The sequence below is a fragment of the Nerophis lumbriciformis genome, linkage group LG07 (assembly GCF_033978685.3).
Source record: "Nerophis lumbriciformis linkage group LG07, RoL_Nlum_v2.1, whole genome shotgun sequence".
Classification (NCBI taxonomy): domain Eukaryota; kingdom Metazoa; phylum Chordata; class Actinopteri; order Syngnathiformes; family Syngnathidae; genus Nerophis; species Nerophis lumbriciformis.
In genome coordinates, this window is record NC_084554.2 from 422,501 (window position 1) to 442,500 (window position 20,000).

At 43.7% G+C, this 20,000-nt stretch overlaps 3 protein-coding genes across 8 annotated transcripts in view; 1 reads left to right on the top strand and 2 right to left on the bottom strand.

The window, feature by feature from the left end:
* The window catches only part of atp8a2 (ATPase phospholipid transporting 8A2), a 117,110-nt gene extending 114,652 nt beyond the window's left edge, over positions 1–2,458 (bottom strand). The window contains exons 1-2 of one of the 4 annotated variants that reach the window (XM_072913432.1): positions 2,323–2,458; positions 1,917–2,044 (exon numbers count right to left, since the gene is read on the bottom strand). In XM_072913432.1, the coding sequence (XP_072769533.1) occupies positions 1,917–1,959 (43 nt within the window). In that variant the 5' untranslated portion in view covers positions 1,960–2,044; positions 2,323–2,458. The other 3 variants (XM_072913434.1, XM_072913433.1, XM_072913437.1) reach the window with 3 other exon arrangements.
* A 17-nt stretch (positions 2,459–2,475) lies between these two features.
* On the bottom strand, positions 2,476–12,027 carry rnf6 (ring finger protein (C3H2C3 type) 6). Of its 2 annotated transcripts, none has more exons than XM_061965990.2 (4): positions 11,887–12,027; positions 11,102–11,239; positions 10,869–11,027; positions 2,476–4,513 (listed from the first exon to the last, which is right to left on the bottom strand). In XM_061965990.2, exons 2-4 carry the CDS (start codon positions 11,229–11,231, stop codon positions 2,862–2,864), a joined length of 1,941 nt encoding a protein of 646 aa, XP_061821974.1. In that variant the 5' UTR covers positions 11,232–11,239; positions 11,887–12,027; the 3' UTR covers positions 2,476–2,861. The 2 variants fall into 2 exon arrangements, with proteins under 2 accessions (XP_061821974.1, XP_072769539.1); XM_072913438.1 differs by lacking the exon at positions 11,887–12,027 and adding an exon at positions 11,392–11,845.
* Positions 12,028–16,405: 4,378 nt separating this feature from the next.
* cdk8 (cyclin dependent kinase 8) overlaps positions 16,406–20,000 on the top strand; it is a 33,471-nt gene continuing 29,876 nt past the window's right edge. For both annotated transcript variants that reach the window (XM_072913414.1, XM_061964813.2), the window contains exon 1: positions 16,406–16,847. In XM_072913414.1, the coding sequence (XP_072769515.1) occupies positions 16,720–16,847 (128 nt within the window). In that variant the 5' untranslated portion in view covers positions 16,406–16,719. The remainder of the gene's footprint in view (positions 16,848–20,000) is intronic.

A 20,000-nucleotide genomic window follows, 5' to 3' on the forward strand; every position in this document is an offset into this window, starting at 1 on the left:
TTAGTAGTCATCACTAGAAGGAAACAACTAGGTGTACTTAGTAGTCATCACTAGAAGGAAACAACTTGGTGTAGTTAGTAGTCATCACTAGAAGGAAACAACTAGGTGTACTTAGTAGTCATCACTAGAAGGAAACAATTAAGTGTACTTAGTAGTCATCACTAGAAGGAAACAACTAAGTGTACTTAGTAGTCATCACTAGAAGGAAACAACTAAGTGTACTTAGTAGTCATCACTAGAAGAAAACAACTAGGTGTACTTAGTAGTCATCACTAGAAGGAAACAACTAAGTGTACTTAGTAGTCATCACTAGAAGGAAACAACTAGGTGTACTTAGTAGTCATCACTAGAAGGAAACAACTAAGTGTACTTAGTAGTCATCACTAGAAGAAAACAACTAGGTGTACTTAGTAGTCATCACTAGAAGGAAACAACTAAGTGTACTTAGTAGTCATCACTAGAAGGAAACAAGTAGGTGTACTTAGTAGTCATCACTAGAAGGAAACAACTAAGTGTACTTAGTAGTCATCACTAGAAGGAAACAACCAAGTGTACTTAGTAGTCGTCACTAGAAGGAAACAACTAGGTGTACTTAGTAGTCATCACTAGAAGGAAACAACTAAGTGTACTTAGTAGTCATCACTAGAAGGAAACAACTAAGTGTACTTAGTAGTCATCACTAGAAGGAAACAACTAAGTCATCACTAGAAGGAAACAACTAAGTGTACTTAGTAGTCATCACTAGAAGGAAACAACTAGGTGTACTTAGTAGTCATCACTAGAAGGAAACAACTAAGTGTAGTTAGTAGTCATCACTAGAAGGAAACAACTAAGTGTACTTAGTAGTCATCACTAGAAGGAAACAACTAAGTGTACTTAGTAGTCATCACTAGAAGGAAACAACTAAGTGTACTTAGTAGTCATCACTAGAAGGAAACAACTAAGTGTACTTAGTAGTCATCACTAGAAGGAAACAACTAAGTCATCACTAGAAGGAAACAACTAAGTGTACTTAGTAGTCATCACTAGAAGGAAACAACTAGGTGTACTTAGTAGTCATCACTAGAAGGAAACAACTAGGTGTACTTAGTAGTCATCACTAGAAGGAAACAACTAAGTGTACTTAGTAGTCATCACTAGAGGGAAACAACTAAGTGTACTTAGTAGTCATCACTAGAAGGAAACAACTAAGTGTACTTAGTAGTCATCACTAGAAGGAAACAACTAGGTGTACTTAGTAGTCATCACTAGAAGGAAACAACTAAGTCATCACTAGAAGGAAACAACTAAGTGTACTTAGTAGTCATCACTAGAAGGAAACAACTAAGTGTACTTAGTAGTCATCACTAGAAGGAAACAACTAAGTGTACTTAGTAGTCATCACTAGAAGGAAACAACTAAGTCATCACTAGAAGGAAACAACTAAGTGTACTTAGTAGTCATCACTAGAAGGAAACAACTAGGTGTACTTAGTAGTCATCACTAGAAGGAAACAACTAGGTGTACTTAGTAGTCATCACTAGAAGGAAACAACTAAGTGTACTTAGTAGTCATCACTAGAGGGAAACAACTAAGTGTACTTAGTAGTCATCACTAGAAGGAAACAACTAAGTGTACTTAGTAGTCATCACTAGAAGGAAACAACTAGGTGTACTTAGTAGTCATCACTAGAAGGAAACAACTAGGTGTAGTTAGTAGTCATCACTAGAAGGAAACGACACGTACAGAACAATTAGTGTCAGGTGTGTTAAAGCTGTGACTAGAATTAGAGGGTGACGTCAGAGGCTGGTGTCACGTGGTGTAGTCTGCAAAGAACAAGTTAATGTGTGAAGATGATCTTCATGTCCCAGCTAAGAAGACAAGTGTGTGCCATGTTGATGTTTATCCATAAAGATGCTCCCATGTGAACATCTTACCTCCTTCGCTGTGGATCTTCTTGGCCCTGCGGTTGAAATACATGTCGCCCTGCAGCCGCACATCCTCACGTCATCATGGAGGCGCTGCTGGGGCACACCAGGGGAGGTACACCAGGGGAGGTACAATACTGGAGGTACAGTAAAGGAGGTACAATACTGGAGGTACAGTAAAGGAAGTACAGTAGTGGAGGTACAGTAGAGGAATTGCAGTAAGAGGATTTGGAGGATCGCAAAACATCTACCGCGTTAGCTTCGCAAGCTAGTTCCGCCGCGCTTTCGCATTTCAAAATAAGACACTCTGTCGCCATGCGTAAGCTGATTTTCTTTGTTACAGCCTTTGTGGGATTTCTTCCTCATTGAGAAAATACCACACAACGTGAACAACAATTCCTTCATCAAAAGATACAAACCGTAGAAGCTTTTACTTGCAAGGGTAAAGATTGTCGAAGCTTTTACTTTGAAGGGCAAAATCTACTTTCCCCCGAGGTAGCTGTATGTGCCTTTATTGCTTCACGACACGGCCACTGCCATTTGGAAGAATAGTAAGAGAGTGACGTCATCAGACCAAGTGTTTTATTGTGTGAAGGAGCAGAGGGCTGGAAAGGATGGAACACAACACACATTCATGTCCTTCATAGTTCCTGTGCATCCAACATGCTGGTCAAATATGAATACATGTATTGCACGTCTCTCACTTCCTGATGATGGCAGGTGTCGAGTGTGAGGACTCACCTCAGAGACATCACACCAGCGTTTGCTGTCCTGTCCAAGTATTTACACTCCAGTCATGTCTGAAAAAGTAGTGGACTTGAAGTGGATGATTGTTTGGCGCCCAATAAAAGACTTGATGGAGGATTCTTCAAAAGCAGATGTTAAAGCAGCATAAATCTACTGGGGTGGCTGGAGCCTATCCCAGTGCACCTTCACACTGGACAGGTGTGTGCGTCAGTCGCGGCGCGGCGCCAGGACGGGCTGCCTGCAGATGGGACAGGTGTTGTTCTCCGACAGCCAGCGGTCGATGCAGTGGATGTGGAACTCGTGCGAACACGGCAGGCGGCGCAGCTTGTTGCCCTGGGCGTACTCGTTGATGCACACGCTGCAGGCGCGCCCCGCCTCGCCCTCCAGGCTGGCCTGGCCGTAGGAGCGCGTGGCCAGATGGTCGATCTGCTCCTTGGTCAGACCGCGAGGGTGCTCGTCGTCCTCTTCGTCGTTCAACAGGAAGAACTGCGCCAGCCGCAGGATGGGCAGGGTGCCGTTCTCCACCAGGTTGTTGGTGTCTCTGCTGGTGGGGGCGCTCACCTGGCCCCCCCCAAGCCTGGCCTGGCCCTCCTGCTCCTCCTCAGCCCCCGCCGGCCCCACCCTCTCGGGGTCCAGCCCGCCCGGGCCCACCTGGACGGAGGCGTTCTCGTGAGTGGCGCCGCTGTTGGTCACGCTGACGTCCATGTGACTCGGGGCCACGCTCTCAGACTCCGCCTCCGTCTCCATGAGCGAGCTCAGCTCTCCGAAGCCGGTCATGATCTGCCGCAGGATGGAGCGCAGCGCGGTGGAGTTGGGCTCCCCCAGGCCGGTCTCGCTGATGCGCCGCAGCGGGATGCGGATGGTGCTGACGTAGGTGCGGATCCCCGCCCGCTCCGACCTGGAGATGGTGCGCCTGAACCCGCCGCTGTCGCTTTCAAACGTCACCGTGTTCTCAGCCACCCGGGCTCGAGAGCGAGTCCTGCTAGCGATGCTGTCCCGGTCTCGGTTTTCTCCGGGTCGAATCCTTCTCACCTGCAGGTCCAACATGATGGTCGGGTGCCGGCGGACGGAGGAAGCTCCCGACGCGCTGGAATGGGATTCGTTCTCACGCTCGCCAGCCGGCTCCGTTTCCGCCGCGGGTTCTGCCGCGGTCTCCACGGAGACGGATCCGGCGCCGCTTGCGATGTTGACGATGCGGACGCTTGATGTGGACGTCGACGTGGTGACGGGGCTCCTGTGCAGGGGGGAACGACTGCGCCGTGACACGGCCCTGCGTGAACGTCCTCGTGTTCGAGTCCTGCGGGAGTCTTGCTCCGTGGCGGGGGCCTCGGCGCCGGACTGCGGCGACACCCGGGGACAGTCCAGAGATAAGGTCACGTCATCGCGGCCCTGCGCCAGGCCCGCATCAGGGGCTCCGTGCGGAGAAGGTGCTGATGGATGTAGAGTGGGAGGCGGAGAAGCCACAAGTGCAGGCGGTCTGACAGGAAGTGTGCTGCTGCGTGTGCGGCGCGGCTGCATCCTCCTGCTGAGGGCGGGTCGGGGGGAGGGGTAAGGAGCCGGCCGAGGCGCGCTAAACGCAGTAAGTCGCTGGGACGCTGCGCTGGGAGCGGCGGCGGCGGCGGGATGTTGCTCGGCGGAGTCCAAAGTGTCAGCGTGCTCCCCCGCTTCAGGGTGGTCGTGGTTGATGTTGATCTCCAGGCTGAAGCGGAACTCCCCGCTGTTGGGGTTGGTCCGGCTGACAGCGCGCCATGTCTGGTTGCCGCTCTGCCCGCTGCGGGTGGCGTTGCCAGTGCGCCTGAAGGTGTTGAGCCACTCCAGTAAGGAGTCTCCGTTGGAGGTCTCTGGCTCTCCCAGGGCCCCTGCAAGGAACATGTTCAAAAACTCAATCATCACCGATACGTTTCCCTATAGCCATTATTGGGAGGTGATATTCCTTTGCTAAACATGAATAAAGTTATTTAACATTATTTTTTAGCAAACTAAATGTTTTTTGCAGCACTAATGTTTCATTTAGAAGCAACAAAAACATTTATTACCGTATTTTCCGCACTATTAGCCGCACCTAAAAACCACAAATTTACTCAAAAGCTGACAGTGCGGCTTATAACCCGGTGCGCTTTATATATGGATTAATATTAAGATTCATTTTCATAAAGTTTCGGTCTCGCAACTACGGTAAACAGCCGCCATCTTTTTTCCCCGTAGAAGAGGAAGTGCTTCTTCTTCTACGCAAGCAACCGCCAAGGTAAGCACCCGCCCCCATAGAACAGGAAGCACTTCTTCTTCTACTGTAAGCAACCACCCGCCCGCGTAGAAGAAGAAAAAGCGCGCGGATATTACCGTACGTTTCATTTCCTTTGTGTGTTTACATCTGTAAAGACCACAAAATGGCTCCTACTAAGCGACAGGTTTCCGGTTCATGAAAAGACGCAATCTCTCCATCCGCACACGGACTACTATTTCACAGCAACTGCCTAAAGACTTTCAAGAAAAGCTGGCTACTTTCCGTGCATATTGTAAAAACAAGATAGCTGAAAAAAAGATCCGGCCAGAGAACATTATCAACATGGACGAGGTTCCACTGACTTTTGATATTCCTGTGAACCGCACTGTGGATACAACGGGAGCACGTACGGTGAATATTCGCACCACAGGGAATGAGAAGTCATCCTTCACTGTGGTTCTAGCTTGCCATGCTAATGGCCAGAAACTTCCACCCATGGTGATATTCAAAAGGAAGACCTTGCCAAAAGAGACCTTTCCAGCCGGCGTCATCATAAAAGCTAACTCGAAGGGATGGATGGATGAAGAAAAGGTGAGCGAGTGGTTAAGGGAAGTTTACGCGAAGAGGCCGGGTGGCTTTTTTCACGCAGCTCCGTCCATGTTGATATACGACTCCATGCGCGCCCACATCACGCTGGTTTTTAATATATTATTAAAGTTTGACTGACCTATCTGACTGTTTTTTTGACATTCCCTTTAGCGCAGTTAGATGCGGCTTATAACACGGGGCGGCTTATAGGTGGACAAAGTTTTGAAATATGCCGTTCATTGAAGGCGCGGCTTATAACCCAGGGCGGCTTATGGTGCGGAAAATACGGTAGGTGTGTCTAAGACAGTGGTTCTTAACCTGGGTTCGATCGAACCTTAGGGGTTCGGTGAGTTGGCCTCAGGGGTTCGGCGAAGCCTCCGCCGCGGAGGTCAAGACACGCACGCCCGACTCATCGTGTAAATAAAAACTTCTCCCTATCAGCGTATTATGGATACCCCCAAACAATGTTCCCCCTAATTTTCCATGTGCGTGAGCAAACGCAAAAACTCCTTGAGCATTCAGTGGAGCACATGTGAGCGACGTCAGACGTGCACATGCACTGTGGCCACACCTGTCCCAAATCTGACTAAATACCTTATTATTATAATCAAATAACCGCAGTCATTTCCATAACATTATTTTCTAATAAGTGTTATTGGCCACTTACAATAACAACAAATGTTATTTTTCATGAGCTGTGTACTAGTATTGTAGGTCTGGGTGGGGGTCCTGCTTTAGAAATCATTTGTACAACTTTCAGATTAAAACATTCACATGTTGCACAATGAGATGTAAACATGGGATCACGTGTACATTCCTGTAACTTTCTGTTTGTAAAATATATCTTTTTATTAGTATTTCTTTAATATAATAACAGCGTTTCATGATTAATATTTATAAATTAAGATTCCTAATAAATGACAGGAGAATAAGCACACATTTGATTGGTAAATCATGGTGTAACCACCTGGAATTACACATGAATAGAATAGAATAGAATGGACTTTATTGTCATTATATTTGCATATAACGAGATTAAGGACTCCAACTTAAGGTGTGGTAGTGGACACAAATATGGAATAAAAATAAATCACATAAGTAATAAAGATAAAAAATTAAAATGATAATAAGCAGACTATCCAATAAAAACAAGCAATCCTGTACAATATATAAAACAATGTTAAAAGAACTGTACAATATACAGAACAAAACAAGAGTACTGGTGTTGGAGTTGGCCGACTTTTTGTGTGTCTGTAAACGCACCACTGGCCAGGTGCCTCATGTGTAGGTGAGGAAGAGCGAGCGGCTGACAAAGTTGCTTTTAGTTTGCTTCGTATGGCAGAAAATGAGTCGTTTTGCTGCATAGAAACTTTTTGACCCATGTTTTGGTGGTGTGTTTAGAAAGCGTTTTGCTCCATAAAGTGATGGATGGAAGTCATGACCTCATCACAGCGTCTGGACAGACGTTACACTCATTGAACAGTGATGAGGAAAAAACTCTTTTCTCTGTTGCCGTCGTCAGTTACATTGATAATTGTTATTTGATGTTGTGCGTGGTATATATTTGTGTGCACAATTGAGGGAAGGTTGATCCTGAGCACTGGTTATATAATGTACAGGTAAAAGCCAGTAAATTAGAATATTTTGAAAAACTTGATTTATTTCAGTAATTGCATTCAAAAGGTGTAACTTGTACATTATATTTATTCATTGCACACAGACTGATGCATTCAAATGTTTATTTCATTTAATTTTGATGATTTGAAGTGGCAACAAATGAAAATCCAAAATTCCGTGTGTCACAAAATTAGAATATTACTTAAGGCTAATACAAAAAAGGGATTTTTAGAAATGTTGGCCAACTGAAAAGTATGAAAATGAAAAATATGAGCATGTACAATACTCAATACTTGGTTGGAGCTCCTTTTGCCTCAATTACTGCGTTAATGCGGCGTGGCATGGAGTGGATGAGTTTCTGGCACTGCTCAGGTGTTATGAGAGCCCAGGTTGCTCTGATAGTGGCCTTCAACTCTTCTGCGTTTTTGGGTCTGGCATTCTGCATCTTCCTTTTCACAATACCCCACAGATTTTCTATGGGGCTAAGGTCAGGGGAGTTGGCGGGCCAATTTAGAACAGAAATACCATGGTCCGTAAACCAGGCACGGGTAGATTTTGCGCTGTGTGCAGGCGCCAAGTCCTGTTGGAACTTGAAATCTCCATCTCCATAGAGCAGGTCAGCAGCAGGAAGCATGAAGTGCTCTAAAACTTGCTGGTAGACGGCTGCGTTGACCCTGGATCTCAGGAAACAGAGTGGACCGACACCAGCTGGACTGCTGCTGAGTGGTCCAAAGTCATGTTTTCTGACGAAAGCAAATTTTGCATTTCCTTTGGAAATCGAGGTCCCAGAGTCTGGAGGAAGACAGGAGAGGCACAGGATCCACGTTGCCTGAAGTCTAGTGTAAAGTTTCCACCATCAGTGATGGTTTGGGGTGCCATGTCATCTGCTGGTGTCGGTCCACTCTGTTTCCTGAGATCCGGGGTCAACGCAGCCGTCTACCAGCAAGTTTTAGAGCACTTCATGCTTCCTGCTGCTGACCTGCTCTATGGAGATGGAGATTTCAAGTTCCAACAGGACTTGGCGCCTGCACACAGCGCAAAATCTACCCGTGCCTGGTTTACGGACCATGGTATTTCTGTTCTAAATTGGCCCGCCAACTCCCCTGACCTTAGCCCCATAGAAAAACTGTGGGGTATTGTGAAAAGGAAGATGCAGAATGCCAGACCCAAAAACGCAGAAGAGTTGAAGGCCACTATCAGAGCAACCTGGGCTCTCATAACACCTGAGCAGTGCCAGAAACTCATCGACTCCATGCCACGCCGCATTAACGCAGTAATTGAGGCAAAAGGAGCTCCAACCAAGTATTGAGTATTGTACATGCTCATATTTTTCATTTTCATACTTTTCAGTGGGCCAACATTTCTAAAAATCCCTTTTTTGTATTAGCCTTAAGTAATATTCTAATTTTGTGACGCACGGAATTTTGGATTTTCATTTGTTGCCACTTCAAATCATCAAAATTAAATGAAATAAACATTTGAATGCATCAGTCTGTGTGCAATGAATAAATATAATGTACAAGTTACACCTTTTGAATGCAATTACTGAAATAAATCAAGTTTTTCAAAATATTCTAATTTACTGGCTTTTACCTGTATATAAGAGAATTGACAGAGTGTGTGTACCTTCAGTGTGCAGTGCCTCATTAAAATCCAGCCGCTGTTGGAGGTGGAGGTGAAGTGTGTGTCTCTTTACTAGCTTCGTCGAAGCATGTTGTTTTTGTAGCTGTTTCAGCATATTTGAAACTTACATTCAACTAAAATGTTATTTTCTTTGTGGTCGATAAAAGAAACGTACTGAAAATATCTCCATTTTAAGAAACTCGGCTTCGGGGTTCGCCATGACGTCTTGATAGTAGACACAGACACGCCCCCTCCCACACACACACACACACACACATGTACACACAGACAGCACGCGGCGCGCCTCTTTTTTGTCGCCTCTTCAGCAGCGCTGCAACACTCAGATCTTCTCAGTTTCTAGCCGATACTACATAAAAAATAACGCAAAATAACGCAGTAACGCATCATGTAGTAACGGTAACTGAGTTACTGAATATAAAAAATAACGCGTTAGATTACTAGTTACCGCCGATAGTAACGTCGTTGTAGTAACGCGTTACTTTGTAACGCGTGAGTCCCAACACTGCCAACTGGTATGTTAACGCAACATATTATGGTAAGAGTCATTCAAATACCGTATTTTCCGCACTATAAGGCGCACCTAAAAACCACAAATGTTCTCAAAAGCTGACAGTGCGCCTTATAACCCGGTGCGCTTTATTACGATTCATTTTCATAAAGTTTCGATCTCGCAACTTCGGTAAACAGCCGCCATCTTTTTTCCCGGTAGAACAGGAAGCGCTTCTTCTTCTACGCAAGCAACCGCCAAGGAAAGCATCCGCCCCCATAGAACAGGAAGCGCTTCTTCTTCTACCCGCCCCCGGAAGAAGAAGAAAAAACGCGCGGATATCACCGTACGTTTCATTTCCTGTTTACATCTGTAAAGACCACAAAATGGCTCCTACTAAGCGATCCGGTTCATAAAAAGACGCAATCTCTCCATCCGCACACGGATTACTACCGTATTTCACAGCAACTGAACCGCACTGTGGAACGGGAGCACGTACGGTGAATATTCGCTCCACAGGGAATGAGAAGTCATCCTTCACTGTGGTTCTAGCTTGCCATGCTAACTTCCACCCATGGTGATATTCAAAAGGAAGACCTTGCCAAAAGAGACCTTTCCAGCCGGCGTCATCATAAAAGCTAACTCGAAGGGATGGATGGATGAAGAAAAGATGAGCGAGTGGTTAAGGGAAGTTTACGCGAAGAGGCCGGGTGGCTTTTTTCACACAGCTCCGAAGGCGAACACACCTTCACTAAGACGGGCAGACAGCCTCGGACGACATACGCCAACATTTGCCAGTGGATCGTAAATGCCTGGGCAGATATTTCGGTCACAACTGTGGTCCGAGCTTTCCGGAAGGCAGGATTCACAGAACAACAGCGACACTGACTCCCGATGACTTCTACGAGACGGAACCGGCCATTTTGGATACCACGCTTGCGCAACTTTTCAATTCGGACACCGAAGACGAAGAATTCGAAGGATTTACGAATGAAGAATAACTTCAGAAGGTGAGCGCTATGTTTATTTTGTGTGTTGTGACATTAACGTTCGAGCAACATTATGTTACTATTGCTCTACACCATTTTGAATTTTACTATGTTTGTGATTGCACATTTGCGTACATTTTGGGACAGAGTTGTTAGAACGCTGGTTTTCAATATATTATTAAAGTTTGACTGAACTATCTGACTGTTTTTTTGACATTCACTTTAGCGCAGCGTTTTTTTGACATTCACTTTAGCGCAACGTAGGCGCGGCTTATAGTCCGGGGCGGCTTATTGGTGGACAAAATTATGAAATATGTAATTCATAGAAGGTGCGGCTAATAATCCGGTGCGCCTTATAGTGCGGAAAATACGGTAACTATAACATATAGAACATGCTATACGTTTACCAAACAATCTGTCACTCCTAATCACTAAATCCCATGAAATCTTATACGTCTAGTCTCTTACGTGAATGAGATAAATTATATTATATGATATTTTACGCTAATGTGTTAACAATTTCACACATAAGTTGCTCCTGAGTGTAAGTGGCACCCCCGGCCAAACTATGAAAAAAACTGCCACTTATAGTCGGAAAAATACGGTATATTTAATACTGCGAGCATATGTGTATCTGCTGAAGCAATAAAAAGCGGATCTTCTACCTGCTGCTTGTCTCCCCGCGGGCCCCCTCTCCTCTCCGCTGCCGCCCTGCTGTGCCAGCGGCTCAGCGGCAGGCAAGCGCCGCTCGCTGCCGGGCTGAGACGACTCGCGCTCCTTTGCGCCGTCGAGACGCTGCTGGAGCTCCTCGGCGGTCACCTCCCCTGAAAGTTGAAGTGGAGGTCAGAAGAGGAGCAAAGGAGGTATGGTTTGTTGATAGGACGGCCTTCCTCCTCACCGGGGGTCCCCAGCAGGTTGCTGTCCCTCATGAGTCGATACTCGTCCTCGCTCAGCTCATTGATGAAGTGATAGTAGGCCTCCTCCCTTCGAAGACGCTCCGCCTGTCTTCCAGGAGGATCCATGGCCATAAACAGTGCTGGCCAACAGACAATTGTCCATCGTTAATCTCACAAGTTTGATGAATACTCACGGACACATTGCCAGAACTATAAATAGACCATCCATTTCCCCTGGAAAAGCAACGCCAGCGGACTGTAAAACATCACAAGGACGTCAAGTCGTCCTCACATTGACGTCTTCGTCGTGCTTGGTGGTTTTATTCGACACTGGCCTGTTTTGACAAGGCCACGTTGAAGGCAGCTGTTCTCGACGGCAGCAGCCAATCAACGGCCGCCAAGAAATGAGCGACGGGCAAAGTGTCCAATGGCGGCCGGGCGGGGGCGGGACAAAGGCAAAAAGCCATGCAAACCAGGCAAAGACAAAAGAATTGGCTTTTAAAAGAAGCGTTAAGCAACCATGACGTTGGTGGAATGTGTCGTGGCGGCCGCCACATTTACACCCGCTTTAGTCGACACCGAGCAGCTTTTTACGACGCGCAGCGTCTTACTTGCTAGCCGAGGCTAGCTGCTTAGCGCAAGTGACGAGAGCGAATAGCGAGCAGTTAGCGGAATAATGTGCGACATAGACGTCACATAAAGACTTGCAACACTCAGGCAACATGTAAGGCGGACACGGGCCAGCAGCAGAGTGGACGCAGAAGAGATGACACAACACATGAAGTACCCGCTAGAGCAGCTGGAATATGGAGGATTATTCCTTCTTCTCGCTTCCAAGATGGGACCAGTGGCGTCACGCAGAAAGGCTCCGGGTGGAAACACACTTCCCCCTTCTCTCTTCCCAAGATGGGCCCAGTGGCGTCACGCCTCAAGGGTCCGTGTGGACACACACACATGGGCTTGGCTTAGTTCCTGTCTAAGACAAATAACACATTTCATTAGTCAATTAAACAAACAAACAGGCTAATGTTACAGTGTGGATTGTGTTGAACAATTACAGTGCTAAATACTTCCATTTTATAACCGACTCGTCGTCACAAAATCTAAATGCATGCAGCCTTGGACTGTACATATCCATCCATCCATCCATCTTCTTCCGCTTATCCGAGGTCGGGTCGCGGGGGCAGCAGCCTAAGCAGGGAAGCCCAGACTTCCCTCTCCCCAGCCACTTCGTCCAGCTCCTCCCGGGGGATCCCGAGGCGTTCCCAGGCCAGCCGGGAGACATAGTCTTCCCAACGTGTCCTGGGTCTTCCCCGCGGCCTCCTACCGGTCGGACGTGCCCTAAACACCTCCCTAGGGAGGCGTTCGGGTGGCATCCTGACCAGATGCCCGAACCACCTCATCTGGCTCCTCTCGATGTGGAGGAGCAGCGGCTTTACTTTGAGCTCCCCCCGGATGGCAGAGCTTCTCACCCTATCTCTAAGGGAGAGCCCCGCCACCCGGCGGAGGAAACTCATTTCGGCCGCTTGTACCCGTGATCTTGTCCTTTCGGTCATAACCCAAAGCTCATGACCATAGGTGAGGATGGGAACGTAGATCGACCGGTAAATTGAGAGCTTTGCCTTCCGGCTCAGCTCCTTCTTCACCACAACGGATCGATACAGCGTCCGCATTACTGAAGACGCCGCACCGATCCGCCTGTCGATCTCACCATCCACTCTTCCCCCACTCGTGAACAAGACTCCGAGGTACTTGAACTCCTCCACTTGGGGCAAGATCTCCTCCCCAACGCGGAGATGGCACTCCACCCTTTTCCGAGCGAGAACCATGGACTCGGACTTGGAGGTGCTGATTCTCATCCCAGTCGCTTCACACTCGGCTGCGAACCGATCCAGTGAGAGCTGAAGATCCTGGCCAGATGAAGCCATCAGGACCACATCATCTGCAAAAAGCAGAGACCTAATCCTGCAGCCACCAAACCAGATCCCCTCAACGCCTTGACTGCGCCTAGAAATTCTGTCCATAAAAGTTATGAACAGAATGGGTGACAAAGGGCAGCCTTGGCGGAGTCCAACCCTCACTGGAAACGTGTCCGACTTACTGCCGGCAATGCGGACCAAGCTCTGACACTGATCATACAGGGAGTGGACTGCCACAATCAGACAGTCCGATACCCCATACTCTCCGAGCACTCCCCACAGGACTTCCCGAGGGACACGGTCGAATGCCTTCTCCAAGTCCACAAAACACATGTAGACTGGTTGGGCAAACTCCCATGCACCCTCAAGGACCCTGCCGAGAGTATAGAGCTGGTCCACAGTTCCACGACCAGGACGAAAACCACACTGTTCCTCCTGAATCCGAGGTTCGACTATCCGGCGTAGCCTCCTCTCCAGTACACCTGAATAGACCTTACCGGGAAGGCTGAGGAGTGTGATCCCACGATAGTTAGAGCACACCCTCCGGTTCCCCTTCTTAAAGAGAGGAACCACCACCCCGGTCTGCCAATCCAGAGGTACCGCCCCCGATGTCCACGCGATGCTGCAGAGTCTTGTCAACCAAGACAGCCCCACAGCATCCAGAGCCTTAAGGAACTCCGGGCGGATCTCATCTACCCCTGGGGCCTTGCCACCGAGGAGCTTTTTAACTACCTCAGCAACCTCAGCCCCAGAAATAGGAGAGCCCACCACAGACTCCCCAGGCACTGCTTCCTCATAAGAAGACGTGTTGGTGGGATTGAGGAGGTCTTCGAAGTATTCCCTCCACCGATCCACAACATCCGCAGTCGAGGTCAGCAGAACACCATCCTCACCATACACGGTGTTGATAGTGCACTGCTTCCCCTTCCTGAGGCGGCGGATGGTGGTCCAGAATTGCTTCGAAGCCGTCCGGAAGTCGTTTTCCATGGCTTCCCCGAACTCCTCCTATGCATGCAGACTTGGACTGTACATACATATTATTATATGCATGCAGACTTGGACTGTACATACATATTATTATATGCATGCAGACTTGGACTGTACATACATATTATTATATGCATGCAGACTTGGACTGTACATACATATTATTATATGCATGCAGACTTGGACTGTACATACATATTATTATATGCGTGCAGACTTGGACTGTACATACATATTATTATATGCATGCAGACTTGGACTGTACATACATATTATTATATGCGTGCAGACTTGGACTGTACATACATATTATTATATCCATATACACATTAGTTTTGGCGAGACGGCCCGCTGATACCGGTTATTATGTTGCAAGATGAATTGTTTATACTTAAAAGTCTTTTTCTTAAGGTGAAACCACATTTTCCCTTTGGATTAATGATTTCACGTATCAATACGATCTTGGAAAATTGTTAAAAAATTTAAAAAAAACTCTTAAATGATTGTCAATACTGGAGGAATGTAATTTGATTTATATAAGCCCAATGTTGTGTATTTTTATGTTGTTTCTTTTTGTCTTATCTCGTCTCTAACCCTCTTTCTGTACCTTGTTGTTAATATGTACATATTGATGCTCAACCTTGTGTATGTTTCAATGAATGTCAATTATTTGTTTGTATATAGTTGCCTGTATTGTATGTGTTCTATTGTTCAATAATAAAGACATAGTTGCATGTATTGTATGTGTTCTATTGTTCAATAATAAAGACATATAGTTGCATGTTGTATATGTTTTATTGTTCAATAATAAAGACATGGAGAGGAGCCAGATGAGGTGGTTCGGGCATCTGGTCAGGATGCCATCCGATCGCCTCCCTCGGGAGGTGTTTAGGGCACGTCCGACCGGTAGGAGGCCACGGGGAAGACCCAGGACACGTTGGGAAGACTATGTCTACCGGCTGGCCTGGGAACGCCTCGGGATCCCCCGGGAGGAGCTGGACCAAGTGGCTGGGGAGAGGGAAGTCTGGGCTTCCCTGCTTAGGCTGCTGCCCCCGCGACCCGACCTCGGATAAGCGGAAGAAGATGGATGGATGGATGGAATAATAAAGACATATAGTTGCATATGTGTTTTATTGTTCAATAATAAAGACAACAATAAAGACAATAATAAAGACAATAATAGAGACAACAATAAAGACAATAATAAAGACAACAATAAAGACAATAATAGAGACAATAATAAAGACAATAATAAAGACAATAATAGAGACAGTAATAAAGATAATAATAAAGACAATAATAAAGATAATAATAAAGATAATAACAGAGACAATAATAAAGATAATAATAAAGACAATAATAAAGACAATAATAAAGACAGTAATAAAGATAATAATAAAGACAATAATAAAGATAATAATAAAGATAATACTAGAGACAATAATAAAGATAATAATAAAGACAATAATAAAGACAATAATAAAGACAATAATAGAGACAATAATAAAGATAATAATAAAGACAATAATAGAGACAATAATAGAGACAATAATAAAGATAATAATAAAGACAATAATAAAGACAATAATAAAGACAATAATAGAGACAATAATAAAGACAATAATAGAAACAATAATAAAGACAATAATAGAGACAATAATAGAGACAATAATAAAGATAATAATAAAGACAATAATAAAGACAATAATAGAGACAGTAATAAAGATAATAATAAATACAATAATAAAGATAATAATAAAGACAATAATAAAGACAATAATAGAGACAATAATAGAGACAATAATAGAGACAGTAATAAAGATAATAATAAATACAATAATAAAGATAATAATAAAGACAATAATAAAGACAATAATAGAGACAATAATAGAGACAATAATAAAGATAATAATAAAGACAATAATAAAGATAATAATAAAGACAATAATAGAGACAGTAATAAAGATAATAATAAATACAATAATAAAGATAATAATAAAGACAATAATAAAGACAATAATAGAGACAATAATAGAGACAATAATAAAGATAATAATAGAGACAATAATAAAGATAATAATAAAGACAATAATAAAGACAATAATAGAGACAATAATAGCGACAATAATAAAGATAATAATAAAGACAATAATAGAGACAATAATAGAGACAATAATAAAGATAATAATAAAGACAATAATAAAGACAATAATAAAGACAATAATAGAGACAATAATAGAGACAATAATAAAGATAATAATAAAGACAATAATAAAGACAATAATAAAGACAATAATAGAGACAATAATAGAGACAATAATAAAGATAATAATAAAGACAATAATAAAGACGCTCGTCAACGTTTGTTTGCAGCCGGGCTCTGTTTTACGACACTTTACGACAGTGCTGCGCTGGAATACGACGTGGTGTCAGAGTGAAGTGCGGCCGTGAGGAGCAGACACCGGCACGGACTAAAGTGCACCTGGATGTCACACCTGGACCTCCTGGACCACCTGCACACCACCTGGACCACCTGGACCACCTGCACCCCCCCGGGCGAACAGCAGTGACCCATGTGGAGGTGGTCTGTGCCGGCCAGGAACATATTAAGAAGCATTAGTGTTAGCCGTAAAGTGGCGTGTTAGCCTGCTGAGTTAGCCTGCTGAGTTAACCTGCTGAGTTAACCTGCTGAGTTAACCTGCTGAGTAGACAAGATGGACTATGACTTCAAAGTCAAGCTGACAGGAGAACGAGAACGTGTGGAAGATTTGTTTGAATATGAAGGATGCAAAGTAGGACGAGGAACATACGGACATGTTTACAAGGCCAAGAGGAAGGATGGGTGAGTTACTGTCATCTACGCCTCACATCCAACATCTACGTCTCACATCCAACATCTTCTCACGTCCAACATCTTCTCACGTCCAACATCTTCTCACATCCAACATCTTCTCACGTCCAACATCTTCTCACATCCAACATCTACGTATCACATCCAACATCTTCTCACATCCAACATCTTCTCACGTCCAACATCTACGCCTCACATCCAACATCCTTGTCTCACATCCAACATCTTCTCACGTCCAACATCTTCTCACGCCCAACTTGTCACGTCCAATATCTTCTCACATCCATCTTCTCACATCCAACATCTTCTCACGTACAACTTGTCACGTCCAACATCTTCTCACGTCCAACATCTTCTCACATCCAACATCTTCTCACATCCATCTTCTCACGTCCAACATCTTCTCACATCCAACATCTTCTCACATCCATCTTCTCACGTCCAACATCTTCTCACGCCCAACTTGTCACGTCCAATATCTTCTCACATCCATCTTCTCACATCCAACATCTTCTCACGTACAACTTGTCACGTCCAACATCTTCTCACGTCCAACATCTTCTCACGTCCAACATCTTCTCACGTCCAACATCTTCTCACGTACAACATCTTCTCACATCCAACATCTTCTCACATCCATCTTCTCACATCCAACATCTTCTCACGTCCAACTTGTCACGTCCAACATCTTCTCACATCCATCTTCTCACGTCCAACATCTTCTCATGCCCAACTTGTCACGTCCAACATCTTCTCACGTCCATCTTGTCACATCCAACTTGTCTTTTTATCACATCCAACTTGTCTTTTTATCACATCCAACTTGTATTTTTTATCACATCCAACTTGTATTTTTATCACATCCAACTAAGGCTGCAGCTAACGATTATTTTTCTATCGATTAATCTATAGATTATTTTTTTCGATTAATCGGTTAATCTATAGATTATTTTTTCGATTAATCCATAGATTATTTTTCCTTTTACCGATTTTTTTTTAATTTAAAATGAAGAGGAAAAAATAAATGTAGGCCAGTTTTTTCAAAAGGCATGACTTTTATTTACAAAAAAAAAAGTATGGCCACTCAGTCAACATTGACAACAACATGACAAAATATTCTGTAACAATGTAAACATTTAAAACTTTTAACATTTAACAAAATTAAAAGTAGCTTATTTGCTTTTAATGTGCAAATATAAAAGTAAACATCCAGTGCAAATCTTAATATTCTGCAATAGTATAAGCATTTAAAAAGTAAAAGTATTGCTTATTTTGCTTTAAAATGTGCAAAAATAAAGATAAACATCCAATTCAAAAAAGTGCAAAACGGAAATATTCTGTAACAACAGTGTAAACATTTCAACAAAAGTAAAAGTATTGCTTATTTGCTAAAATGTGCAAAAATAAAGATAAACATCCAATACAAAAAAGTGCAAAACGGAAATATTCTGTAACAACAGTGTAAACATTTCAACAAAAGTAAAAGTATTGCTTATTTGCTAAAATGTGCAAAAATAAAGATAAACATCCAATACAAAAAAGTGCAAAACGAAATATTCTGTAACAACAGTGTAAACATTTCAACAAAAGTAAAACTTTTGCTTATTTTGCTTAATAACACAACAATGATAGTATGATTAAAGTGAAAGTTAATTGTTCGTTTGTACATAGTATACGTAATTGTTAATGTTGTAAAAGGTATTTGCACAACTAATTAACGTTAGCGTTAAAGAGGAGCGCGTCTTTGTAAACACTGAACAGGCACGCCAAACGGCTCCTCTCAGAGCGAAACGGTGCTTTAGTTTATGAATTTACAACGCAGATACAAATGACACATTCATGTTTTTGTGTAATGATGACAACGTATACTCACGCGGACGATTGACTAGTTGATGGTGATGGCAAGAACGCTGCCGTTGTGCTGCTATGATAGGCCATTTCCGCTCGACACAGTGTGCATACAACAACATCATTAGCAGAGGTGGGTAGAGTAGCCAGAAATTGTACTCAAGTAAGAGTACTGTTACTTTAGAGATTTATTACTCAAGTAAAAGTAAGGAGTAGTCACCCAAATATTTACTTGAGTAAAAGTAAAAAGGATGTTGTGAAAAAACTACTCAAGTACTGAGTAACATACACACACATATCATATATATATATGTGTATATATATATACACACACACACACACATATATATATATATATATATATATATATATATATATATATATATATATATATATATACATACATTGATATATACAGTATATAATTTATATTTATTTATTTTGCCGTTTTTGTTTACATGTTAAAGGTGTTTTAATGAATATACATGCATGTTTAACATATAGATTCCTTTCTTTCATGAAGACAAGAATATAAGTTGGTGTATTACCTGATTCTGATGACTTGCATTGATTGTAATCAGGAAGTAGTGCTGGTAACGTCCACTTTTTCAAATGGAGGAGAAAAAAAGTTCCTCCTTTCCGTCTAATACCACATGAAAGTGGTTGTTATTTGGCATCTTATTTGTCCAGCTTCCATATTCGTTTTTATACCCTTTACAAGAAATACATTGGCGGCAAACTCCGTAGCTTGCTAGCTTGTTTGCGCTGGCTTTCGGAGACTCTTATTTTGAAAGCGCAGGCGCGATGGAGCGGGACTTTTATTGTGAAGACAGGAACTGTGCAGTCAGTCTTTACGGTTGAAATAAAAAAAGGGTCTTTTTTCCTTCACACTTTTGATTGATTGATTGGAACTTTTATTAGTAGATTGCACAGTACAGTGCATATTCCGTACAATTGACCACTAAATGGTAACACCCGAAGTTAGCTCGGAGCCAGTCAGGTCATGTGACCCCTGGCTCTGTTTGATTGGTCCAACGTCACCAGTGACTGCATCTGATTGGTGGAAGGAAGTGAAACGTCACCAGTAAGGCAAGCACTTTGAAGGTCTGTCTGACAGACCAAAACAAACAAAGCGTGCATTAACAGATCGATAAAAATTAGTAGTGAGTAGCGAGCTGAATGTAGATAAAAGTAGCGGAGTAAAAGTAGCGTTTCTTCTTAGGCCGTTTATTGAAATACTCCCACACTTTTGACGACTTTTGGCGTGCTTTTTTCCCCTCGCTCGCACCGCTCGCA